The 25,247-nt window shown below is 39.2% G+C and overlaps 1 protein-coding gene across 6 annotated transcripts in view; it reads right to left on the bottom strand.

The window, feature by feature from the left end:
- The window catches only part of Adgrg6 (adhesion G protein-coupled receptor G6), a 135,350-nt gene extending 118,217 nt beyond the window's left edge, over nucleotides 1-17,133 (bottom strand). For 3 of the 6 annotated variants that reach the window (XM_060380232.1, XM_060380233.1, XM_060380234.1), the window contains exons 1-2: nucleotides 16,941-17,133; nucleotides 8,868-8,968 (exon numbers count right to left, since the gene is read on the bottom strand). In XM_060380232.1, coding sequence (XP_060236215.1) covers nucleotides 8,868-8,968; nucleotides 16,941-16,942 — 103 coding nt within the window. In that variant the 5' untranslated portion in view covers nucleotides 16,943-17,133. The remainder of the gene's footprint in view (nucleotides 1-8,867; nucleotides 8,969-16,940) is intronic. The other 3 variants (XM_060380230.1, XM_060380229.1, XM_060380231.1) reach the window with 3 other exon arrangements.
- Between the last annotated feature and the right edge of the window lie 8,114 nt (nucleotides 17,134-25,247).

Below are 25,247 nucleotides of genomic sequence, written 5' to 3'. Positions count from 1 at the left end.
AATTTTACAACCAGTCAGATAATTCAATTGGGAAAAAAATCTGTTAGAATGCCCAATGATGAGGAATACCAACTTTTAAATATTTCATTCATAGGCCTTACTGAAAGGCTATTTTATATTGTTCCTTCTGTGAAAACTTTTCTGAGACTTTTTTTTTCATCAATTGACATCATGTTTGCAATGCTAGTAAATCACATGTCAGCTTGTATCCTACAATTATGTCCTTTGTCAGTCTCCATACAAGGTAATGATTTAGCTTTGTATAGCTAGAAGACTAGTCATTGGGGGAAGGAAAGAAGGGAGGGAGAGATTGGAGAAGATAAGAAGGAAGGGAGGGAAGAAAAAGGAAGGTAGATCTCAAATATATTATGACACTGCCCCTTGTTTTTAACGTATATGATTATCAGAGTTTGCTCTGAAACTTTAACAAGCGTGGGGGAAGGAGGAGTTTCTGATTAAAGACACTGAACTTTTAGATAGACTAAACTTATCTTGCCAAGAAAAATCCAAAATCTCAATATAGCAGCATAGAAAGCAACTCAGGTCCTTTGGAGCAGGTTTACTTACTGGACACATTCCCCAGTGTGGAACCAGCTGTATAGTGTTATGTTTGTAAATGGACACCTCCTTCAAAGAGAAGAAATGTCTTAAAATCCTTAGAACAGTTTCTTCTGACCTGGCTCCAGAAGACCTAGGACTCTCTCCTATGTAAGTATAGGCATGTGAACACAAGTCATGAAATGAAAAGCAATGAGCATCTAACCACACACCAGCTATGACGTCAGCTCTATAAAAGTGAAAATCAAAGATGCTACATCATCTTAAAAAAGGAGGCTAGAGAAAAATCCAACAACTTAGGTTTTGTTGAAATGTTAAGGCTTCACTGATATTGAAACAGAAATTTTGTAGTCATGACCTTCTTCTCCCAAACAATGGAATTTCAAATTTACCATCCTCAAGAGAAGAAATTAGGAGTCTAAATAGAAAAGTCATGCTTCTGTAGAGGCAGCTGGAAAGCAACTGCCATACACAGTCTGACTAGTATAATTCCAGAGGGTGGAGGTATAACATCAGGGTAAACGCTCTCTGAAGGTCTAGCTTTCTTCTTCCAGCACCATTAGTTCTGCCGTGGTACCCCTGTGATCAGAGAAACCTCATTTTTCACCATTTATTTTGTTCAGTAAGACCACAACTCATCAAGACTGTTATTCATACTCAGCAGAGGCTGGTATTAATGGTGCATGATATACACAATTTCTGGACATGTAGTCAAGACATTAACAAATACAGGGGGAAATAATGTATAGAAGAAATAATGCATAGCATAAAATAATGTAGATTGATGTTTGAAGTGCCTTTCCTTTTCCAGATCTAGTTTAAGGATAGTCTTTAAAGTTTTAGTCAGGGAAAGAGTCTTCTAAAAGGGGAGTTGTATATACTATGAGCATCTGTCCATTCTTATGGCCTGTCTAAGACCAAGAATGATGACTAGTATAGTCATATAGTTAATGAAAATTTCCTGCTTATTTAAATGATTGACTCATGTTCTCCTTGTGCTTCTAGAGTAAATGCCTTCTGTTTTTCTAAACTAGAGGCACCATGCTTGAAGTAGAATATGTTAGAGGATACATTGTTTTAGATGTGAGGTTTTGAAGAAAAATATGTAGTTATTTTTAAAGCAGATCATTTCTAAACCACAAACTTAGGTAGAGTTGTGAATAAATAAATCAAAATGTCTTGACATAAACACATAATAAGTAAAACTGTCTTCTTAAGAAAAAAATTCCTTCAAATGATTGAAAATAGCTTTAGAATTCTTTGCAAGAAAACAAGCTTCCACTACAAACTTACTACATTACATTGTTCCTTTTGAGTTACTTCATTGCTCCTGGAGAGTGTGAAGGTTAAGGCTAATCTGAATGGGAACAGACAAATCCATCTGGCAACCAACAGCCTTGTTTTCTATCCAGGCATTAAACTGTTGCAGTTCAATGATGTGGAAAGAATATTTATGTGACTTTATCACTCATCATGGGATGAAATATATTTCTCATTTAAACACCAATGTTCTTTCTTTAAACTATATTTGCTTTTTAAATCTGAACTGTGTTTTCTCTGTCTTTGGTTCCTTTCCATTTACTCTTTCCACATTCTGTACTTACTAAGAGACATGATATAACTTCAATGGGAACAGTGTCCTAAGCAAAGTGTAGAGTTTGCTGAGTTTATTTTGTACAAGGAAGTTATCTGCTTGTCCATCCCTAGGACTAGTTCACTGTACCGAATGATACAGTAAAACTGAATAGAAAGGCACATCAGAGAAAGTTCTAAAATAAAATAATTATATGTCTACATATGAAAGACACACCTACATACCTCACACATTTTTACAGCTGGCAAGTGAGCTAAAGCCATGCTCAAGGCTCCCAGCACTAGCTCCTCCCAGTGGGAATGTCCTCCTGTGCTGGCTGATGACAGGGAATGGGAATAACAGCTGGTTTTACTTTCTTGATAAGAAATTGTTAAGAGAGTTGTGTGAACCTTGGAGCAGCATCTGTTGGGGCTGAGATTTGCTTTTTAGGATACATGTCTTCCAAATGGCTGCTTTTCATCTACAGCCATACCACTCTGAACACACCAATCTCCTCCAAACGACCACTTTTCAATGCCTAGGCCATCTTCTTCCTTTTAACTTTACTATTCCAAAGCATCATGTCAGTGTGTGTGTGTGTGTGTGTGTGTGTGTGTGTGTGCAAGTATGTGCACACATGTGTGTGCATGCCTATTGAGATCGGAGGTTGATTTCTGATTCCTTGCTCAATTGCTTTCCATGTTACTTTTTGATAAAAGCGTCACCCACTAAACCTGGAGCTCACAGTTGGCTAGACTGACTGATCAAAAAGACCCAGGGGATCCCCCTGCCCCTGCCTCACCAGCACTAGGATTCCAGACAGCCACCTCCATATTCAACTTTTACTTGAGTGCTGGGCATCCAAACTGAAGACTTCCTTCTTTTGCAGCAAACACTTTATCAATGGAGCCTTCCCCTTAGGCCCTCCTGCCTTTTAAGCCAACATGCTTTTGGCTTAAAAATAACCCAAAATGATTCACACAAGCAAATTTTTAGTGCCTGATAGGAAAGGTATCCACATCTGGAGATGTTTCCCAAAGTTAGCAAAAGCTTACTATAGGCCAAACAAGCCCTTGAATATTTCCTGGATGGCTGGAGAATCTCCTGTGCCCTGACCACTATTGTCTAGCTAGATTTATTTCTACATAAATAATGTAGATGAGGCAGGTGAGATTGGACCAGGAGAGGAAGGACTCTATGTTAGCATCCCCTTTTTGGTAGCACCATCTAGGTGGTGTCACTCTCCCTAGAGACCCTATCATTCTGGTTATCCACTAGGGACTGTCACTACAGTAAGAAATAAGCCACTTCCATTCCATGTTTAAGTCAGTGACTGTGCAACCTTTCCTGTAGGATTTCAAATTTGACTCCTTCAGATTCCACCTTCTAGGTTTTATTTGTTCAATAACACTGGCTCTTTTTCCCTGAGGCCTGACAAGGGGAAATGGTGCCTTCAGTCCTTTGGTTGAAAGCTTCTTAAAAAGGCAGAGCACCTTGTCATGGAACAAAACATGAAAACACTTCAACATAGTTATCAGTGTCTGCAAGAAAGCATTGAGTCACTCTACATATACATTAAGACTAAAATGGCTTACATTTTTAAAGTTTTATAAAATGATTATTTCTCTGGACATTTTGGATCAAATTTTAAAATACATACAGTATCAGTTTATTATAAATACTGACTCCATTGCAATAGATAGTAGATTACAGTTGCTCACTCTGTGACAATAAAAAAGTTAAGACTCAAGTAACAAAAGAATCATAATCATACATTTTGTCACTTGCCCAGTCACCTGCCTTCCGTAATTTTTTTGTGCACTGTGACAGAAAATAACCAGCATTTGTAGCCAAATTTACTTTTATAATTGCTTACTTCTATAGGTGATGTCTCATGAATATCAGAACACCACTCTGCTGAAATCTCTGGTTTTCAGGGAAGAAGGGAGGTTCCTCCCTCTGTGCCCATGACTAAGTCTATCTGTGTGAAAACTGACTTTGGTTGCCTAGGCAATCATTGGCTTATAGCTGTTTGTTCCCCACTATACTTGAGCCATAATTTCTGCCCGCTTTTATGATTCATTATCTTCAGAGACACAGAGTGACATGTATAAAAAGAAGTTATCATCTGAAACATCTCTAAGAATCTTCAAGTGAAGAAAACAATATCAGTTCAGTGACTCAGAAAATTAGTCATTTGCTTAAGCAGTCATTCTGACCAGTTTTGTGGGCTCTTTAAAAATTAAAACAACAAAATACATCAAATTTTCTTAAAATTGCATACCTAATACATCCTCATTGTAAAAAGTCAAAACATTTGGGTAGTGAGATGTCTCAGGGAGTAAAAACCCTTGGTCAAGTCTTTTACCATAGTTCTACCCTCAAGACCCACACAGTGGAAGGAAAGGGCAGATTCTAACAGGTTACTTTCTTGACCTCTATATTTCCTTCCCCCACCATATACAATAAAGAAAAAGTTTAATATTTTTAATCTGTAAGTATATAAACTGTGACTGTCTTCTCCCTTTCCTCAGAGATTACTCATTTTAGAAGCTTAGTGTCCTTAGTTTCATTTTTAATTATGTTTATGAAGTCTTACAAACTTATAAAACACCCCACTTCTATAATATGACCCATTAGAATGTGGAATAATTTCATATTCCTCTATAATTTTATTTCTAATTATACATTCTCACCTCAGACAATTATATTGTTTGGATTATTATTTATGTGGGACCAGTTAACATGTCCAGTTACTATTTTGTTGTAGATCTTGTTATGTTACATCTATTACTCATCAAGAGATACTGAGTTGCTTTTCATATATTACTTTCAATATTGTTTTTTATATGAAAATATATTGTTGCCCTATGAGGACTCTTGTCATTGCCTTTATGTTACATAAAGTATGAGTACTATTACAATTAAACTATAAGAGCTTAACTTCAGTCGACTAAACTGTCAATTTTAACAGTCTAAAGAGATCTGTCAATCATCCACCCTAGCTATTACAATTGAACTAGCAAAACATTTGCAAGGAAAAGATTCCAATAGGTATAGATTACCATTAAGGGTAATAAGAAAGAATGAGAGCTGGGATCCTCTGAACTGTGAGTTAGGAAGGCATCGTCTGATAGAGTGCCATTTCCCAAACTATACGCAGAGACCCTTTCTGGGGATCCTTTCACAGGGGTCCCCTAAGACCACTGGAAAACACAGATATTTATGTTACAATTCATATGTCACAAAATTATGGTTATGAAGTAGTAACAAAAATGATTTTATGGTTGGGGTCACCACAACATGAGAAACTGTATTAAAGGGTCACAGCATTAGGAAGGCTGAGAACCGCTGCGCTAGAGGAACAGTTACACAGACATGAGCATAAAAGAGGCAAGCCAATTCTTAAAGGGAACACAGGGATTGAAGAAAAAGTTGGATGAGAAGGTAAAGTCAAAGAACAGACGTGTGTCTAGGGGTGGAGGGTGGTGTGGCAGTTGTGGAGCGTGAGAAGGAAATAGAAATAGGACTTTGGGTAGGACTTGAGATTACTGTTTACGCATGTAAAATCTGAGAAGTATTATAAATCTAAGGAAGAAACCCACTAGCAAACACACAGGTGACTCTAAGATCCATGACTGAAGATGAAGACTTAGCAGACATAAGCATCAAAATTACAGTAAGTCTTCAGGACTTGAGATGGCCTACTGTGCAAAAGTGGGAAAGGCTTGTTGGAATATGCACATAAGAAATGTTACAGTTAAGCACTAAATGGGCTCTTCAAAAACAGTATTAAGCTGACTTTTGCAAATGGAAAGACTAAAAGTTATGTTTCTTTAAATTTGTAATCAGAATCGTTTTAAACATCTGAGTTCCTTTTAAGGAACACCATTGCTGAATTAGTACACAAGGGAAAATTTTAATATATGAATGTCCCTAATAACATCAAAAGTGTGAGAGGGTGGGGAGCTCAGGCATTTGGGGAAGCTGAGGCATTTATGTTTGAGGTTGTGGCACACTGAGTCAGAGAAGTCTAGAGAAAAGCAGAGACACTGTATTTGATGTACTCTTAGGGGCAAGGCAATTGAGATGCTTGTTAAAAGAATGGACACCTGGGGTCAGACAGCCACTTCAAACAAACTTTGGATTGCCTCAGCTCAGATGTGGCTGCCTTCTAACAGTCTGCACACCCCTGAGCTTCTCTAGCCTCTGCCTCACTGCCAGCCTGGTTGGCTTATTTTCATTTGCTCTAAAGTATATGTTTCATTTCACATATTTAAAAGACAAAAATTTAGGAATGCACAGACGTCAATTAGGATGATGACATGTAAAATACAAAGGCCCAATTTGAGGTAAGCTGGTTTGCAGAAATGTTGAAAGTTTACAAATGCATGACCTCACAGAAACGAAAGTAAACAGACCTCAACTAATTTTCACCTCATAATTTATCTTACATCATCCAACTGGTTCTTGAAAAACCACTTTGAAGGTTAAGAAATAGTTCAGCACTATACATCACAGAAATTCCATCTCCATTTTGCTTTCAGATCTCTTTAAAGCACTTTTTTTTGGCAATGACTAAGAAAAAGAAAAACTGACTTTACACAGATATTCTAAGGAACACACACAAAAATGCACCCAGAAATCAGTTTTGTTTTGAAAACTTAAAAGAAAAAAACATGCCAGGGGTTTTCCAAGCAAGTTGCTGAAAATGCTTGACTTAGAAAAAAGCCTTTATGCATTGAGAACAAGTTGAATGTCTTGATTCACACAGAAGCAAATATTTGGCAAATTATTTGGCAAATAATCAACTTCAAAGATTGCTTAAATATATCACTTATAATAGCATACACAATAATATGGAACTGATCAACCCTGATAAAATCCCAAGTTGTATCATATAAAAATTAAATAGTTATTTTCTTAATTGACATTTTTTTTGCTTTCTTCTATTAGAAAATGTAATAAAATGAATATAACAAGAGAAAAAGAAGAATTAAACACAGACAATTTAGTAAAAAAAGCAGACAAGGTGGCAATTTCCTTTAAAACACTGTTCACATTTCATAGACTAGTTGGTTTACTTATATAACAATTTATAGAAAATGTAATTTTCAACATCTGAAGAATCCTAGTTCAAAGATGAGGGAACAGTTCAATTACAAGTTAAAAAAAAACTGTAACTAAAATTAACTGTTTCATACCCGATAACATAAGTAAACTGTGAACTAAAAGGCATAACTTCAAGTTTCCTCATGAAAATTGCAACATTCATATTACAAAAATTTAATCAAGTCAGGATTGATGAAAATGGCAAAGTGTGCATTTTCCATAAATGGGTATATGAAAACTCAACAGACACAAGTGCAGTGTATTTCTTCAACAGAAGAAAGAGCCAGTGCCTTTTCCCTGTCCATTAAGTGGTTATCTCGTCAGTCACTATAGGCTAAGTAAATAAATAAAATGAGAAGAAAGACAGCAAAGATTAAAAAATAAACTCATTAGGAAACAAAACAGTGATGGCATTGATAGAATTCACACAGACCTGGGAGAAGATGGAGACCAGAGACTAAGAAAAACTTAGATGGGTGTGAAATGAGGGGAAGGGAGAGTAACTGATAAAAGTTAAGGTCATTTCACCACAAGCATCAACTACCCAGGGCTTACGGGGCTCACAGAGACTGAGCCAACAGAAGGAGCCTGTGTGGGTCTAACAGACCTTCTTCATATGTGTTACGGCTGCAGAGTTTGGTCTTCTCATGGGACTCCTAACAGTGGGAAGCAGTTGCCCTCTCTGACTCTTTAGCTTCCTTTGGAATCCTTTTCCTCCTACTGCATTGCCTCATCCAGCCTTCAAAAGAGTGGAGCGTTATCATGTGTTCTTTGTTTGTTTGTTTGTTTTAGTTTGTTTACATGGTGGATTACATTGATGGATTTCTGTGTATTGAACCACCTGGGATGAAACCTACTTGGTTATAGTGGATGATATCTTTGATGTGTTCTTGGATTTTATTGAGTATTTTTGCATCAATGTTCATAAGGGAGATTGGCCTGAAATGCTCTTTCTTTTTTGGGTCTTTGTGAGATTTAGGTATCAAGGTGACTGTGGCTTCACAGAATGAGGTTCGTAATGTTCCTTGTGTTCCATGGCAGCTCAGTCTTTAAGTGGACTCTCTAGTAAGGGGAACAGAGGCTGTCTTTGACATGAACTCTAGCTGGCTCTTTGATCACCTCCCCATGAGGGGAGAGCAGCCTTAAAAGGCCATAGAGGAAGATAATGCAGACAGTCCTGATGAGACCTGATAGGCTAGGGTCAGAGGGAAGGGGAGGAGGACCTCTCCTATCAGTGGACTTGCAGAGGGGCATAGGAGGAGATGAGGGAGGAAGAGTGGGATTGGGAGGGGATGAGGATGGGGGCTACAGCTAGGATACAAAGTGAATAAATTGAAATAAAAAAAAAACAAAAGAGTGGAGTAGCGTTGCCTAGTCTTTATGCAACTTAATATGTCATGTTTGGTTGCTCCCCTTAGGAGGGCTGCCTTTTTCTGAAATGGAAGAGGAGTAGATTTGGGAGAAATGAGGTTGTGGGTAGGGACTGGGTAGAGAAGAGGGAGGGAAAACTCAGAATGTAATATATGAGAGAAGAAAAAAAAAGTAAAGGTCATTTGAGTAAGATGCACACTTCCAAAAGAGGACAGTGATATCATTACTAAACCAGTTGTGAAGAAACTCCTACCTGAGGGAGGAATACACATAATACATAAAGCAAACAGGAGCAGAAGGACGCTTGGCTTCCATCTCCAATGGCAGCACCTCATCCCCTGTACGTCAAACATCCTGCAATTAATGACAGAAAGTCATAGTCAGGACAGGTACCCTTCAATAAGGTATTGGGACAAATAACGTAAAATATGGTTTGCAGCAGGAACTGAATGAAGAAGCATTTTTAGTCTTGTTTTTAAATTAAATACTTAATATATAAGGGACAGAACTCAGGGCCTCAGGAATGTAAAGCAAGTGTTCTCAGTCACATCCTTGGAAGAGACTTAAAAGATGAGTGAGGACCACATCATCCCCTTCAAGCAAAGAGAAAGAAATTAAAGGGCCAGGGAGCTAGTAAAGTGCTTTCTAGGGAAGCCTAGAGACCCCAGTTCAGATCTCTAGGACTCATCTTAAAAGCCAGGCAGCCCCTGTAATCTCAGTGATGAGGACAGGCCAAAAAATGAGGTGGATAAGGCAGACACAGGATGCTGAACTCTGACTTACACAAGCACCTGCATGCACATGTATGAATACACACACACGCACACACACAGAGAGAGAGAGAGAGACCACAAACACAGGCATGTACACATGCACACACACATGAACACATACATAAATTCATCAATTTTGTGAGTACACTTGTACAGGACCAGTTGTGAATTCTCTACTGAATGTTCCTACTGAATGTTGTTAGTAACTCTGCCTGTGAGGTCCAGCAAAAGTGCCAGTAAATGACTAAGTAATGTCCGATGCAGGTGAAATTGTTCAGTCCTTGTGTATAGGAATGTTCCTCTCTCTCCTGTCTGTCTCCTGCATGAGTCAGAATCTGTCTGCCTAAAGGCTGTCTTATGAATCTATTCGTTTCTGCGGCTGCCTCTATCCCTGTATATGTCTGTTTTAGTCTGTGTCTCTGTGTGTGTTCTAAGGTCTATGTGTGTATGTGTGTGTGCTGTGTCTGTGTGTCTAAGTATGAATGGTGTCTACCCCTACTGAACAACATAGAAAGCATCACATTGGGAAGGAATGAGATGCCTGTGTTTGTGGTCTGTGGTGTGTGTGTGTGTGTGTGTGTGTGTGTGTGTATTCATACATGTGCATGTATGTAAAGGATAAGTCTTCTGTGACCTCAAGGTTTGTTAGTAACTCTGCTTGTGAGGTCCAGCAAAAGTGCCAGTAAATGACTAAGTAATGTCCAATGCAGTCCTTGTTCAGGCCTTGTGTATAGCAGTGCTATCTTTTCCCATTTTAAAATTATACTTATTTATTGCATGTTTGTGTATGCCTGCACACGTGTGCATGTAGAAGTCAAAGGACAACTGGGAGTTGGTTTTCAACTTTCATTATCTGTGTTCCAAGTATCAAACTCTTGGTCATCAGACTTGGCATCAAGTGTCTTTACCTGGTTGGAAATCCATTTTCCTGGACCAGCAATGTCATATCTATATTTAAAAAGGTATTTACTAAATAATTAGAAAGGATTCCATGTTATCATGGCTTGCAACAGATTTTATTGACTCCGCATCATTAAACGAAGCAAGCCTGTGAATGATGCAATAAGAACCTAAGCCATTTGTTCACAGAGGCCATAAAAGGACTGATAGTGAGGGGAGACAAAGCAGATGTAAAGCCATGGGAAGAAATCACCTAAAGAGACAGCAAAGTGGCAATTACCACCAGAGAGTAATTTTATGTACAGAAGAAAAAGATACATTCTTAAAATCTAAAGTCTGCTTTCATGGGTAAAGTGTGTAGCAATATATGGGAAACCAAGAAAACATGTAAGTGAAAAAACATACATGAAAGGATTCCTGTACTTTCCTTAGGAATACATTTTGAATCATTATTTTTACTGTGAGAGACAATGTATCAAAGAAAACATGGGTTGTAATAAAACAGGTCTGAGTTTGGTGGTACCTTAGGCCTGTGCAATCCCAGCATTTTATTTAACCTGTTGTGCCTATGTGTCACCTGTAAAGTTAGGATCAGTAGCATACCTAGCCCATAGAGCCACTGACAGATGTCTTAAAAATAAGATGATGTCATAAAAAGTTGGACCTGATACCTCACAAGCATTCCATAAATAACAGCTGTTATTATAATTGTTGTCATGCCAAACATGCTATCCACTTTATAATAAAAGGAAGGCACTTAAACAATCACAGACTATTAGGCTTAATCTCTTATGCCAATATCCATCAAATGACTTTAGAGCCACTTCTGGGATCACCTGGGAACAAGACAAGGTAGTTGATGCCTTGTGTGAATGGATACATTTCATGTAGTGCCTGAGATTCACACCACAGTCTTGTGCTCCACATTCTACAAGTGCCAGCTGCAGGCAGCTGTCCATTTGGGATTTCTAAACTAACACAAGATTAAGATCTGAAGAGGAATTATTTTGTATGGGAGACATGTCTGCATGTATTTCCATCTAATATATTTGAAGCTAAAAGCAGCTACCCTTTAAGAGGAACATGTTTGAGTAAATAATAATACTGATCATAATGGATATGAACTCTGGAATGGCCAGGCATATGTGCTGTTTTTCTGTTAACCATATGATTTGGTGAACAGGAACTTTGAACTGTGAGACTTGTTGCTTTTCTGTAAATTTGCCCCTGCCACCCTGCTCAGTTAGCAGGGGCTCTCACAAAAGACAGCTATATAGTCTGTCACAGAGAAAAGTGGCTTGTTCAGAAGAGTAGGCTAATTTCCTATTGACATTGTATGAATGAGGTGTTCCCCATTCATGCTGGGGATGAATTAATTGGTTGTGCTTCTAAAACAAAAGAACAATTAACTATTCAAAGAAATTTAGCGAACTGGAAATCCAAAATATGATGACTAGCTTAACATTGTCACAGAATAAGAAACTGAGGTCCAACAAAATGAAAAGGAACAAACAGCTGGCTGCCAGCCTTTCTAAGAGTCATGTCAGCTTCCCAGCTTCTTCCTTTGTGTGGCATAGGGTGGTTCTCCTCCATCAGTATGTGAACATTGTCCCCTTTCTTAAGTGCATACACACTCTCAAACTGGATCCCAGATACTGTTTATTTTCCATGCAACTTCTCCTTTGCTATAAAAGGTCCTATGTTTAGGGACTCTACAACTGGTCCTTGAGTTGTTTTACCAAACCTGACTGCAATCCTATCAAGCAACGGCTGCAAATGAAGAGCAGGGCTTGACACATTCCAGGACTCAAAGCTCCATCACTTTAGACACAAAAGGAGCCAGGACAGAGTAAGCACTTGTAACCAAACATAAACCATATGAGAAGCCAACTTTCATCTACTTTGCTGTTTACTGAAGAACAGAAACAAACAAATTGAAAATAGAAAAGGGGAGAGAAAGCACTGTGGGTCTTCTCATGGGATCACTTAGCAAAGATACATCCCTGAAATGTAAATAACTTTCTCAGAAGAATGGAAAATCCTGAACAGGGTTATTGTGGTCTAAACAGGGACTTCAAGTCTATACAGTTTTGGTAATGGTCTCAGAATTCAAGCAAAGAGAACAGAAACGTTTTTCAAAGATTTACTTTTATTATGTATCTTTGTGTGTATATGCCAGGCGCATGTGGGTACCCATGGCAGTCAGAAAAGACTGTGTGTTGGATCCCCAGGAGCTGGAGTTACAGGTGGTTGTGAACCAGCTGATGTGGATGATGGACTCAGACCCTAGTCATCTGAAAGAACAGCAAGTGCTCCACACCGTTGAGCCATCTTTCTAGACCCCAGAAACACATTTCAGAGGAAAATGAATACATAGCCTTGTATAATATACAAAGAGTGTTTTTCATTATACAAACTTACCATCTCACAGGTGAGAAAATAAGAGATTAAAATACTTGCTCAGCTTTCAGGATCAGTGGTAAGCTTCAAACCTTTTTTGTCCCCTGGCTTCCAATCCAGCTGTCCTTTGGGGACAAGTTTACCTCTGCTGTAACCCTATGTCAAATTGATAGACTACAAAATACCATATGCTTGACCATATTTTGGAAAGCTTTAGGCAAAAATGCACTCATAGTAATTATATCCAATAGACATCTCAGCACTGGTGGACATGACTTTATCCAAAAACTGAGCAAAGAGACTTTCAAAATCTACCATTTCCCATCACTTCTAGTGGTTTACCCAAAGTCACAAATGTAAGTGAAGTTAATAAAAACATTTTGATAGTCAGAATTCGACCCCTCAACCCATCCCTACAGTGTTTCTATAAGCAAATCTTTTCATAAAGGGGTTTGGGAGCTTCAGAAAACACCTTGCGTTTCTATAGGAATAAAAAGAATAGTCATTTAACATTTTCAAGCCTGCTTATAATAGCATTTCTTCTTTGAAAGCTCATGTTCCTAAGCAGCGTATAAAGAAGTGAATTCCTGACGTGAGGCCCTTCATTAAGCTGCCTTCAGCCCCACCACTAGTAAAGTCTTATTCACTGCTCTGGTCTTCACAAAGCCTGCCTTATTTGAGTAAGAATATGCATGGCTGGCTCACACCATGAAGTCAACTTGAGAATTTATACAAATGTGCACACACACACAGAGGTACACACAGGCACAAACACCGGTAGGCACACACACACCAGCACTGAAAAAACTGGGAGAAATAGCTGTAATTTATCAACAACCTATTTTTTTTATTTTCTTCTATAGTTTTGTAAAATATTCTTAATGAAAAATTAGCCAAAGGATATATGGGATGTCATCATATTTTTTTACAACTACAATAAATCTAATTTTTTTCCATGAAAAATAAACCCCTAAGCCTTGATGCAATTTAATTTCAGAAAGTTCTGGAAAAGACAAAATTATAGGGTAAGGCTATGCAGGGAATGATCACACAAATGATCTTTGATAATTTTTAAAATGTAAGACTAATGTTTATAAAATATGACTCTAGAAAAAAGAATCCTAGGTTATTCTTTGTATTTTTATGATCACATTTATATCACACACACACACACACACACACACACTCTATTGTGTGTGTCTATATGAGTGAGAGCACCTGTGTGTAGGTACCCCTGGAGGCCAGAAGAGGGTGCTGGACGCCCTGAAGCTTCAGTCAAAGGTGATTATGAGCCACCTGTCAAACCGAGGGCTAGGGACTGAAGAGTAGCAAGAGTTGCAAGGTTCTCACTGCTGGGCCATCTCTCCAGCCCCCTTTGTGTTTTTCTTTTTATTCTTTCATTTTTTTGTAGGTTTACAATTTGTGAAACAAAAAAAAAACCTTGAATGCACTCACAATATGCTCTGGGGCACATCAGCGCTGTCACCCATGCTGGCTGCTGACACCAGTGTTGGTGAGTAGCATTGCTTTGATCACTGTCAGCTGACGGAAGTGTCTCTCTTGGATTTCCTTTATTTGGATTGGCAGGATCAAGTCATATACATACTTTTCTGTTACCGTATAAATATTTTTCTTTCTGATTGTGTTTTTTAACCAATTCTATCATAAACATTTAAGCTTTCATTATATCTGTCTTTTAAATAATGTTGAAAGGCATTCCACAGAATTCCACTCTGAGTAAAGGGAAAGTTAAGATGATCTGCAGGTAGCCACCCTTGTTATACCGGGATTTTTGGTTGGAGTTGGAACATCCTTTAAATGCCATTTCCACCAAGCCATGTACATCATAATGTCATTGAGCTTTGATAATGATGTCATCCAACTAGGCATGAACATGGGCATATATGTCTTGCCACAAATACTGCACACGCTTTCTGTTTAGTCTAAGACTAGATAGTCTCTAGAAACTTCTACTTCTTTCATCGGAAATGAAAATTTTATATAATATATGGACAGTCAGAAATATGATTGGGCCTACAGATGTTATCATCAGTTTATTTTTAATATATAAATGAAATTTCTCTCAAATCATTATTTCCAGAAATCAGAGTGACACTTCACTTAGGCAGTAACAACTATGGGCTTCTGATATTTCCCATAAGCCAACAAACAATGGCCTCATTCACCATTCACACTGGAAAGACACAATGTCATGAAACTTATATAAGCCATAAATGGAACAGAATCTTCATGCAGCATGAGACCAACAAAAGCCAGTCTTGCTAAATCTACTGAATTTCTCAACGCACAAAAAACATGCAGTAGTTACAACTCCTAAATATATTCATAAAGTCTATAACTTTGTTCTCCAAAAGAAAGAGACAGACAAAACACTTAAGTATCCTGTGTGTTTTTATTTACTGCAATTAAAATTTGAAAACTATAGTTTCTGTTTCCCATTTCAGCATTTTCAACAAAATAATAGAAGTATTTACTTTGGGGAGAGTTGCATTATCTCCATGTATTCTCACTTGCCCAATGGCTAAAATGGGTCAAAAGAGCTCAAACCAATGCACAGAAAAGACACATAACCATCTTGAATCACACACACACACACACACACACACACACACAAATCCAATAAAAGAATTAGGTAAAGAAATTTAAATCAAGGTTAAAAACTTTAGATGACTGCTTTCTCGTGATTCAACCTGAGAAGACATAAATTTAATCACACCGAATTCAAATGGAATAAATAATTTAATTGCATTATCAAGAAAAATTTTTTATTACCTGTTGATCAGTTTCGCATCCTTTAATTTTTAAAAGCTGTTGTGTATGTGTGTGTGTCTGAGTGACTGTGCGTTGTACCCTTAATCCCATGAGCTCTCAATACCAGGGAGGCTGAAAGAAAGCTGCCTAAATATCTCCTGTGAAAAGCCCGGGTATATTTGCACGAAAAATTGAAGCTGGAAACAAACTTAACATTCGTTCCAAACCTGTTGCCTCCATAGGAGAAGTCTTGTGTTGGATGGCTGGCTGTCTCCCAAAACAAATGCTTAAAAGTTATGCATTCGTCCACTCCTCTGCCATAGCAAAACTGTAAACCTCACAGGTGTGGCATTACCTCACACAGAGTTTTAATAAAAATATGTGGTATTTATTACACGGCACAGCGCCGAGATCAGAAATGCAGAGTGGAGTGTGTGTCTGGTGTGCTCTGTTCATCTCTCACCTTAAATTTGTGTTTGGGGATGCAGAGGGCGACAGAGCAGAGTAGGGGAAAAGACCCAAGACCCTAGGCGCTAACTTAAAAGAGGAAACTGAAGCGGAAGTAAGTAAGGATGGAGTAGCGGAGAGAGTAACAGTGTTCTACAACTCTTCAACAAGTTAGTGGAAGTGGGTTAAAAAGTCTCTTAAGTTGTCTGCCCGAGAATAAATAAAACAGCAGAGGGAAAAATTACACACTGTGAGAAAAAGTAACTCCTAAGTTGGCCACAAAGATAGCTGTGGCCCTTCTGAAAACCATCTTCCAGTTTGGAAGGCCAGTGGTGCGGGAGGCCGCCCTTTTACCAGGTCCCTCAGAGCCACCCCACAACTGGATAGCAATTCCACCCAAGGAAAAGCTTGTAGTTTTTTTTTTTCCTTTGACCATCTCACCCTCTCTTCTATGCCTCCTACCAGTAATTCTACAGGAAGCCCCCATCACATTCCTTAATTACTTTTTAATCTACATAGTACATTCAGAACATTTTTCTGGGCTCTTCAAAGAAAAAGGCGGGGCGGGGGGTTGCAACTGAATAAAAAAAAGTCCTTTAAATATCTAAGAGATCTACGAACGACTTCTACGGGCAAAGACGACTCCCTGGCTCAGCAGTACCTTCCCAGGTCCCAGGTGTTGTTTCAGGGAGCGCTGGTTTGGCCGCGCCAGAGCCCTGCAGGCAGCTGCACTGCCAGTTACTCCTTGTTTAATTTGAATCAAAACCACGTTTTCCCCGTACTTGAAGCCCTGCCTGCCGTTCTTCTGCTCTCCACTATCCCAAAGCGAGGTTTACCTCTCTAGGGCAGAAAGGAGAGAAGAAAACCACACACACTTGCCCAGCTCCGTTTGGCATTACCGGGTCCCGGTGCCTCAAGGAGGCACGCTGAAGCTTCTGTACTGAGGTCGGTACCTTTCAGGGAAGTGCTGAGCTAAAGGGGAGAAGAGGACCCAGATGGAGGTGCGAAGGGCTCCAAGCTGGGAGGCGACTTACATGCTAGCATTACCGCTCACAGGTCCCCAGAGACCGCAAGTTCATCCTCTACCGCTCCTCTGTTCTGCTGCCGGTAAGCTCCACCGAGGGGGACGGGGCGGCTAGGACCGCGCCCCGCAGTACCCTTCGTCACGCCCTTTCTGGAGAGTTCATAGGGTTTCCGGGCAGCTGCTCCTCGCCTGCGCGCGGGGCGGCGCAAGGTGGACCCCGGGCGCGCGCCGCGGAGTTCAAGCGCGGGTCCCGCGCGCAGGGGCGCGGCCGAAGCCGGCAGGTTCCGCCTGGCGGAGAACTTTCCCAGTAGTTGGAGCGCAGGGCCGGAGCGAACAGGACGTCCTATGGGCTGGAAGGCTGCGACCGGCAGAGTGCACTGCCTGCGGCGCGGCGCAGGCCTCGGTTTCCCCCTGAGGCTCAGGTGCGGCTCCGCGAGCCCCCGGGGTAGCCCCTGCTCTAGGCAATCAGAGGAGGAGGACAGTCCTGAAGGCGCAGCTGCCCCACCCAGGGCCGGCCAACCGAGGACTGAAGGAAAGGGAGAAGTCGCCACGCGGGGCGGGACCAGCGCGGGCGGAGGGGTTAGGAGATTGGCACAGAGCCAGGCACAGCTCAGGGGAGGGGACCCTGATGACCCCGAGGTCACCCGCCTGCCTTGAGCGAGGAACCACGCAGAGCCTGGGTGAAGTGCAAGCGCGCAAGTGGGCATGGGTGCCACCTCTTACTTTTCTCCTTCTTAGCCACTCTCTCTATCTTCTCTCTTTCTCAGAGAACGAGAGACAGAGCGAGAGAGGAAAGAAAGAGAGAGAGAGACAGAAAGAGAGGAAGAGAGAGAGAAAGAAAGAGGAAGAGAGAGAGACAGAAAGAGAGGAAGAGAGAGAGAAAGAAAGAGAGGAAGAGAGAGAGAAAGAAAGAGAGGAAGAGAGAGAGAAAGAAAGAAAAGAAGAAAGAAAGGAAGGAAAGAGAGAAGGAAGGAAGGAAAGAGAAAGAAGGAAAGAAAGAAAGAAGGAAAGAGAGAAAGAAGGAAGGAAAGAGAGAAGGAAGAAAAGAAAAGGTTACTGGAGACAGAAGAGAGCTTGGAAGGTTTTGGGGCTATTGCTTCCTTTAATTTTTTCTTTAACTTTTTCTTTCCTTTTCTTTTTGCTTGGGATTAATTTGCCAGTGCAAATCAGCCACTCACAGGGAAGAATCAAGACTGGTTGGCAGTGCTTCAGCTGAGAAGCTGCTTTGCCAGGATGTGGACACACTTGCTTGCTAAAAGACAGGGAAGCACTGCGGCAGAGGATCCCTCCACACTCCGCATTTCCAGACTAAATTCACATAGTGCTAGGGGCAGCCTTTCCAGACTGGGATACATTCAGAGTGGAGCAGTCTGGCTTTCGGTGTTTGCAGACACCTACAAAAGCCATAAAAGCAGATTAACCCGGATTGGCTAGTGGTTGAGAAGGGCTGAGGTAGGAGGAAAAGAGGTAAAACAGGATTTGAGGACAGATAGTTACAGGCAAAGAAAAAGGAAGCTGGAAAGCCGCCAGCACTCTAGACTACTTCTGGTCCAGCATGTGTTCTTGTGATTTTTATCAGTATTTATTTTAATGTTAAAACACACACACACACACACACACACACACACACGGTAGAATTAATAGAGACTTAGACTGCTCCATTTAAAGGAAAGCTGAGATCTCTTTGGTATTACAGGGAGGTAAATAAAGCACAGGAAGGTAGAGACGGCACAAACTGGAAATGACCAAGGCTTGAGACTCAGGCCCACAGACTCAGTTCAAGTCTGCATCTGTGACACTAGATTGTCTCATGGAAATCTTTAATGTTCTACCCAGAACTTTTCAAAACAACATAATTTCACCATTTTGTGTGTTTGAAATCTGGGTGCAGGGTAGCTATGTGTACCACAGACTGATCAAAAGAGGAATTAAAGTTGTGTTGTCTCCTGAAGCACTGGCTGGGAAAGCATCTGCCTGGAAGCCCTTCCATAAAGTTGCTCCATTCATATAATTCTGTTTTGCTTATTCTTTGACAATGGATATTCTCTTTCTTCATATTTCTTTATTTCCTTCTCATCTCTATCTACCATACTCCTTTCTACATCCCCAGATTCATGACTTTTGGGTTGGATTTGTGACCCATTTAATTTAACCACTGCCATTTGTATGACTATTGGATTCAAACTCCATTGGAGCCTGATGAGATCACAATCAAAAGCAGTGACTCCGCATTCCTTAAATTGATGAGTATCAAATAATTCAGCAATGAGAGGTAGTGCCACCTGAGTTTCTTCTCCATCTATGCATTATCTATTGATGGGAGACCGACCTTCCAGGCTGTGCTGACTTTTGCAATAGTGGTATTACTGCTATTGGGGCAACAATAGTCCGATGGGATTTGAGCCCTACTCTATAAAAAGAATGCATGCCTGGTTCCATAAGCCTGGCCCAGAATCTATGATTCGGAGGTCATAGATGCTAGACAGGTTGACTTAATACTGTTATCTAGCTAAACTGACATGACATCAAACTGTGTTCTAAAGTTTATTTTAGTGTCCATAGACAAATGCTACTCTCAGCCTTAATCAGAGCACCCTCATGTTCCAGAATAGTGGTGAATGCAAAGACTCATGGCTGTGCAAGGTGTTGAAAATAAGTTACAGACGAGTGCTCAGTCATGAACAAGATATATATATATATTTACCTCTAATGTTCAGAGAATACCATGGAAGAAGGGGAGAAAAGAGTGTAAGAGCTAGAAAATAGAAAGGAGGGCTATGAAATGACACCTTCTGGGCAAGACACAGCCACTGCCATCATGAACTTGAAACAGGCATAATTAACTATGCCTGGTCTAGATGCATATAAAAATTTTAACCTAAAAGTAACCATGAAACAAAGAACAAGGAAATAATGGCATTAGCCAATGCTCTTCTCCAGAAAAAGAGAACCACTCAGGCATATGCATGAGTATACTTAGATTGCTTTCAAGGAATTGGCTCACACAACTATGGAGATGTGGGTCCAGAACCTGTAGGGTAAAATAGTTTCCTTTGGTAACTATTATTTCCTTTGGGTAACAGATCTTTAGTTAGACAGGATGAGTTGCAATCCACTGGCTAAATCCTTTCTTGCTCTCAGGAAGTTAGCCATTGTTCAGTTAATCAATCAGAGATCAGTGACTTTTAAACAAACTTTATTAAGGTTATTTTTTAAATAGTTTATTTAATTTTATTTTATGTGCATTAGTGTGAAGGTGTCAGATCCCTTGGAATTGGCGTTACAGACAGCTGTGAGCTGACATGTGGGTGCTGGGAATTGAACCCTGGCTCTTTGGAAGAGCATATACAGTGCTCTTAACCACTGAGCCATCTCTCCAGTTCAAGCTTATTTTATTAGCAAACTATAAATATTTATGGACTACAATATAATATTTTATTTATATAATGTAAAATAATTCAGCTAAATAGCATTACCTTGTTAATGTACCTTTTTGTAATGAGAACACTTGAATTTTATTTTCTTGATAATTTTAAAATACACAATGTAATTATTATTATTGACTATAGTCAGTATGTTATAAAAATGACCTAAACAATATTTTAGTCATGGGTGCTTTTGCATTCCTTTTGCATTTATGAGGCTGAGCCAAGAGGACAGAGAATTTACTATCAGCCAGGTTACATAATGAGTTTGACCATCCTCTGATCCTCTATGTTGTTGGAGGGCATATTGTTGGCATATTGATCCTCATATGTCATTGGAAAGGCATTTTCTTTGGTAACAGCTCCTCATTTATGCTGGTCCCTAACTTTTGGCAGCTATCCACCAACTCTCTATTTCCTTGAGTGCCTGTATTATATTTTCCGTATAAGGGATATCACATGGTTACTGTCTTTTGTCCATCAAAAGTAAATGAATAAATGTTTTTGTTAGGGTTTCCATTGCTATGAAAAGACACCATGACCACAGCAACTCTTATAAAAGAAAGCATTTAATTAGGGTGTAAGCATTTAATTGGGGCTTACTTACATGTTCATTGTCATTGTGGGATATAAGGTGGCACACAGGCAGACGTAGTGCTTAAGAAGTAGCTGCAAGTTCTCTGCAGGCAGCAGAGAGGGATACTGGGCCTGGCTTGAGTTTCTGAAACCCCAAAACCCATTTTCAGGCCACATTTGCTCCAAGGACCTCCGAGTGCCTATGAACTTATACGGGCATTTTCATTCAAACTATCACAATAAGGAAAATGTAACACATAAACACACACACACACTCACATGCACACACTCATGCATACAATGGGTAAATGAGGGAATTCTTCAATTTTGAACACTAGAAGATGTCACGCGATGAAAACTGATTTAAATGTGAACCTCATTCCACAACCAACCTCTTCACATCCAAAATGATCTTTGACCATGTTGCTGAGCACCTGATCAAACCAAGTTAACCAGTAAAATTTATCACATTAACCAAAACCACCTGACATTCTTCTAGAAAATGGAGAAGTAGCTGTTATGTGCTCTGCTACATAATTCATCTGTTGAGGCTTCCATGGGGGTGGGGGTGTGTGAATGATAGCTAAAGCCTGTGCTGGCCATTAGTCAGTGTGTTAGGAGCATGTGCATATTTTGAAATCTGTTTTCACAAAACAGATCTGTTCTTTATTTTTGGAAGAGCATGTGAGGGAAATGGTAGATAATGCAAAGTACAGTATTTTGATGCAATAGACATAAGTTAAAGCTCGGCTGGAAAGTTTGCCAAGACTGTAAACTTCTGTGTTTATCCTGATTTATAAAATAAGGTTAGCTGCTGAGCATGTTTCAGTCAGATTCAACAAGCCAAAGACACAGAACACTTGGGGATTTTTCAGAATTTGGTTATATCACTTGCTCCCACACCACCCCTGCTCCATATATCACATCATCCTAAAACTGAAAGTGCCAAGACCACATTCTTCTATATTCAGGAATCTCCTGATGGCACTCCAGACAAAAGGAATTTTGGACATCTGTGCAAATCCTTTAATGCTGATGAGCACTTGGCTATGAGAAACTTCCTTTTTCTATTGATTGACTTAAACACTCCTATTAACATCCATTCAGAGCAGGGACAGTCTGCCTTTCACAATGAGTCTTTCAAATATCTGGAGGCGGCGATCATCCCCATGTTCCATCTTCCTTTGCTCAGTGTTGATAGCCCTAGATTTTACTTTAACCACTTAATGCCTGGCTTCTCGCTCTATGTCTGATTTTCTCTTCCCTGTCTCCAAGTAAGCCAATATTGGTGCCCTTTGCCAAGTACTTAGAATGGGTTATATACCATGACTGTGGGATTCTTACTTCCCTGGACTAGTAAAACTCTTAAGTGAATCTCAGCAGTTGTTGACTTTTTGAGAAACAATGTAAAAATGCATCAGAAATAAAAAATCATTGCTAAAAAAAGTATATGAACTTTATTTCAGAGGTGAAATTGTTCTAGATGTGTATTATAACTTATAAATACTCAAACCCAAATGGAAATTTCTGAATCTTTTATTCTATAATCAGTATATCTCCTCTTTTTTTTTTTTTTTTGTTTTTCATCAAGCTTATTTCTTTCTCCAGCAAGGAGAGAGAAGAAAACTAATAACTGACTTGTCTGTGTCACCAGATGTAAGCCCGTCTAGTCCCTAGTAATCGGTCTGGGATAGTCAGTGAAGCTCTTCAGATTTTGTCTTGATTCCCTGATGGCACATGGCTGTCTTCATCAGCCAAGTCTCTCCAAAACCTTAACTCATTAGTGGGTCTCTTTCTGAAATAGAACAGGTTCAAGACCCTTGGAAGATTTCACAAACTGTCTCTACAACCACACTTTCCTTCCTTTCTCTTTTTTTGTATGCACCAACTATAAGATTGACTGAAGAAAATGAAGAAGAGAAAATAAAGGGGGAGGGAGTTAATCTATCAGAAATACTGTGAATTAACAAAATAAAATTTTCTGTAAATAATTAGTATCCCCACTTTGTAAATAGAAAATTGAAATTCAAAATATACCTCTTATAGCTTCATTTCTGTTGTTATAAAACTTTTTGGCCAAAAGTAATTTAGGAGAGGAAACAGTTTACAATTTCATCAGTGAAGGAACTCAAGGCAGGAACTTGAAGGCTGCTGGCTTTTACAAATAACATTACCTCTGAGTGAGAAACTTTACTTCACAGTCAAAGTGAAGAATGAAGGATGAGTAAAGCTCTGTGGAGGATCCTGCTTTCTCAATGGCCAGGAGATGTATTCTCATTTGGCTTTCTTATATAGTTCAGGATCACCTTATATAAGGAATGGGGTTGCCCACAATGGGCTGGGCCCTCTTACATCAATTAGTAATCAAGACAATTTCCATAGATAAATCTGATATAAGTAATTCCTCAAACCATGCTCTCTTCTCAGGAGATTCTAAGTTGTGACAAGTTCACATTTAAAACTAACTAGAGAGTCATGGATGGAAGTGCTGAATTTCTTTAATAGGGCTTTAATTTTGTGATAATTGATGTAACTATCAGACATTTCAGGTAATTGTGTAAATTTCTGAATCCCTTTAAAAGTAACCTAGCTGTTTTATTTTGTTGCATTTGATCTAATATATCAATTTGAAGAAATCAGTTTAAAAATTGATTCCTTCTTCAACCTTAACAGCATTTTGAAGTTATTTTGTTACATGAAAATTTAATAGGCTATTTATTAAATTTTGAAGAAATAACAGTGTTGAGCCATTAAAGGTACCATGAGAAGGTGCCTTCTAAATGATACTGATCTATAGCTAAACTTGTTAATCTACCTTGTCTTGTATCTTCACAAATGAAATCCTTAATTACCACAGGCAATTACATAAACCAAGAAGTTCAAATAGATTTTATGTCCTATAGATCTATTACTGGAAACTTCTGTTTATCCACCAAGAAAATGAGTCAGAAATTGTTCATTGTTCTTTATGCATACCTGCTGATTCTCTCTCATCCCTCAATCTTCAAATACTCCAAGACAGATTTTATTTTCCATGATTCTCTTTTCCCATTAAAAAGAAAAAGAACAACTCATATCTTACCTTACTATTGCTGTAATATATGTTGCAAGTCTGGTCCTTATAGTTAAGTGATAAATGTAGGCTAGAGAAAAATAAGAATGGCAGTCACAATTTTCTTTAAAATGTCTGGGAATTTCTTCTCCAATTGATGTCATTAACTAAGAGTTATGACTTAGTGGGAAATAGACAGTTATGTGGAGCAAGAGTGTTTCAAGTGAGGAGAATAAAGTACAAAACTGGCTTGAGGGAGAAAAGAGCAAATGAGCTTTAAGAATGCAAAGGGCCAGGGAACAGCCTTGTGGCCAAGAGATTAGTCATCAGGTTTACTGTGAAAGAAGTTAGCAAAGAGGATGAGAATATGCTGCTCCCAACTGCTACCTCTGAATGAAGACTACTTTGAAGCAAACACAATTAGGAGGCAGCAAACAAAAGTAAATCTTTGTCCTCCTATTTTTCTAGCGGCAATACATCATTATTCACAATGATTTCCCCCTTCCTTTTCCTGTATTGGAAGAAGCAAAGCAGCTCTTTCCACTGGAGGCAGGGAGTGAGCATCTTAATACGCCTGCACAAATTTTTACCCAAACACTTGTATTTTCCATCAGCTTCTGTGCAGATATCTACATTCACACAATTCACTGTCTCGAAAAACTTAGAGACATTTTTCTTTTCTTCTAAATTTTTGACAAATGTGTCGCCCTTTGTTAAGATGGTATGTAAGTTCCAAATTCTAACCTTTGAATCCTTCATCTACAATTCCTCTGAGCATGTGCTCATTGAATGAGTAAATAAGTCCTCAGGTACATTTTGTTGATTTTGTTATCCTTGAATATTTAAGCATAATTCTGGAAACTGAGTCACAGAATTTAACAGGGGGAAAGGAGGTTTTACTTCCTCCCCTGTACAAGTCTCTGTGATTTTTGAATAGACAAAAACAAGATTTTATTTATGAGAGACAGACTCAAAGTAGTTCAAAAAGTGGAATCCAGGAGACTTTTTAGACAGTTGTTGCACAATTCATGTAAGAGACAATAATGGATGCTATTAACTAGAGAGGTAGAAATGTAGTAATTGAATCTGGGATATTTTGAAGACATTTCTGAAAATAGGGTATCAAATATAAAAAAAAAGCAATATAATTTCTGATTTGCACCCATGCAATTCAGTGAATCTAGAGTATTTAGTGAGGAATGGATTTAGAAAGAAAATACAAAATTTCAAACTAAATATATTAAGTACGGGATCCCCATCAATT

The sequence above is a fragment of the Meriones unguiculatus genome, chromosome 3 (genome assembly GCF_030254825.1).
Source record: "Meriones unguiculatus strain TT.TT164.6M chromosome 3, Bangor_MerUng_6.1, whole genome shotgun sequence".
In the NCBI taxonomy this organism is placed as follows: domain Eukaryota; kingdom Metazoa; phylum Chordata; class Mammalia; order Rodentia; family Muridae; genus Meriones; species Meriones unguiculatus.
The sequence above is the reverse complement of the archived record's forward strand: the minus strand, read 5'-3'. Positions and strand labels throughout refer to the sequence as shown.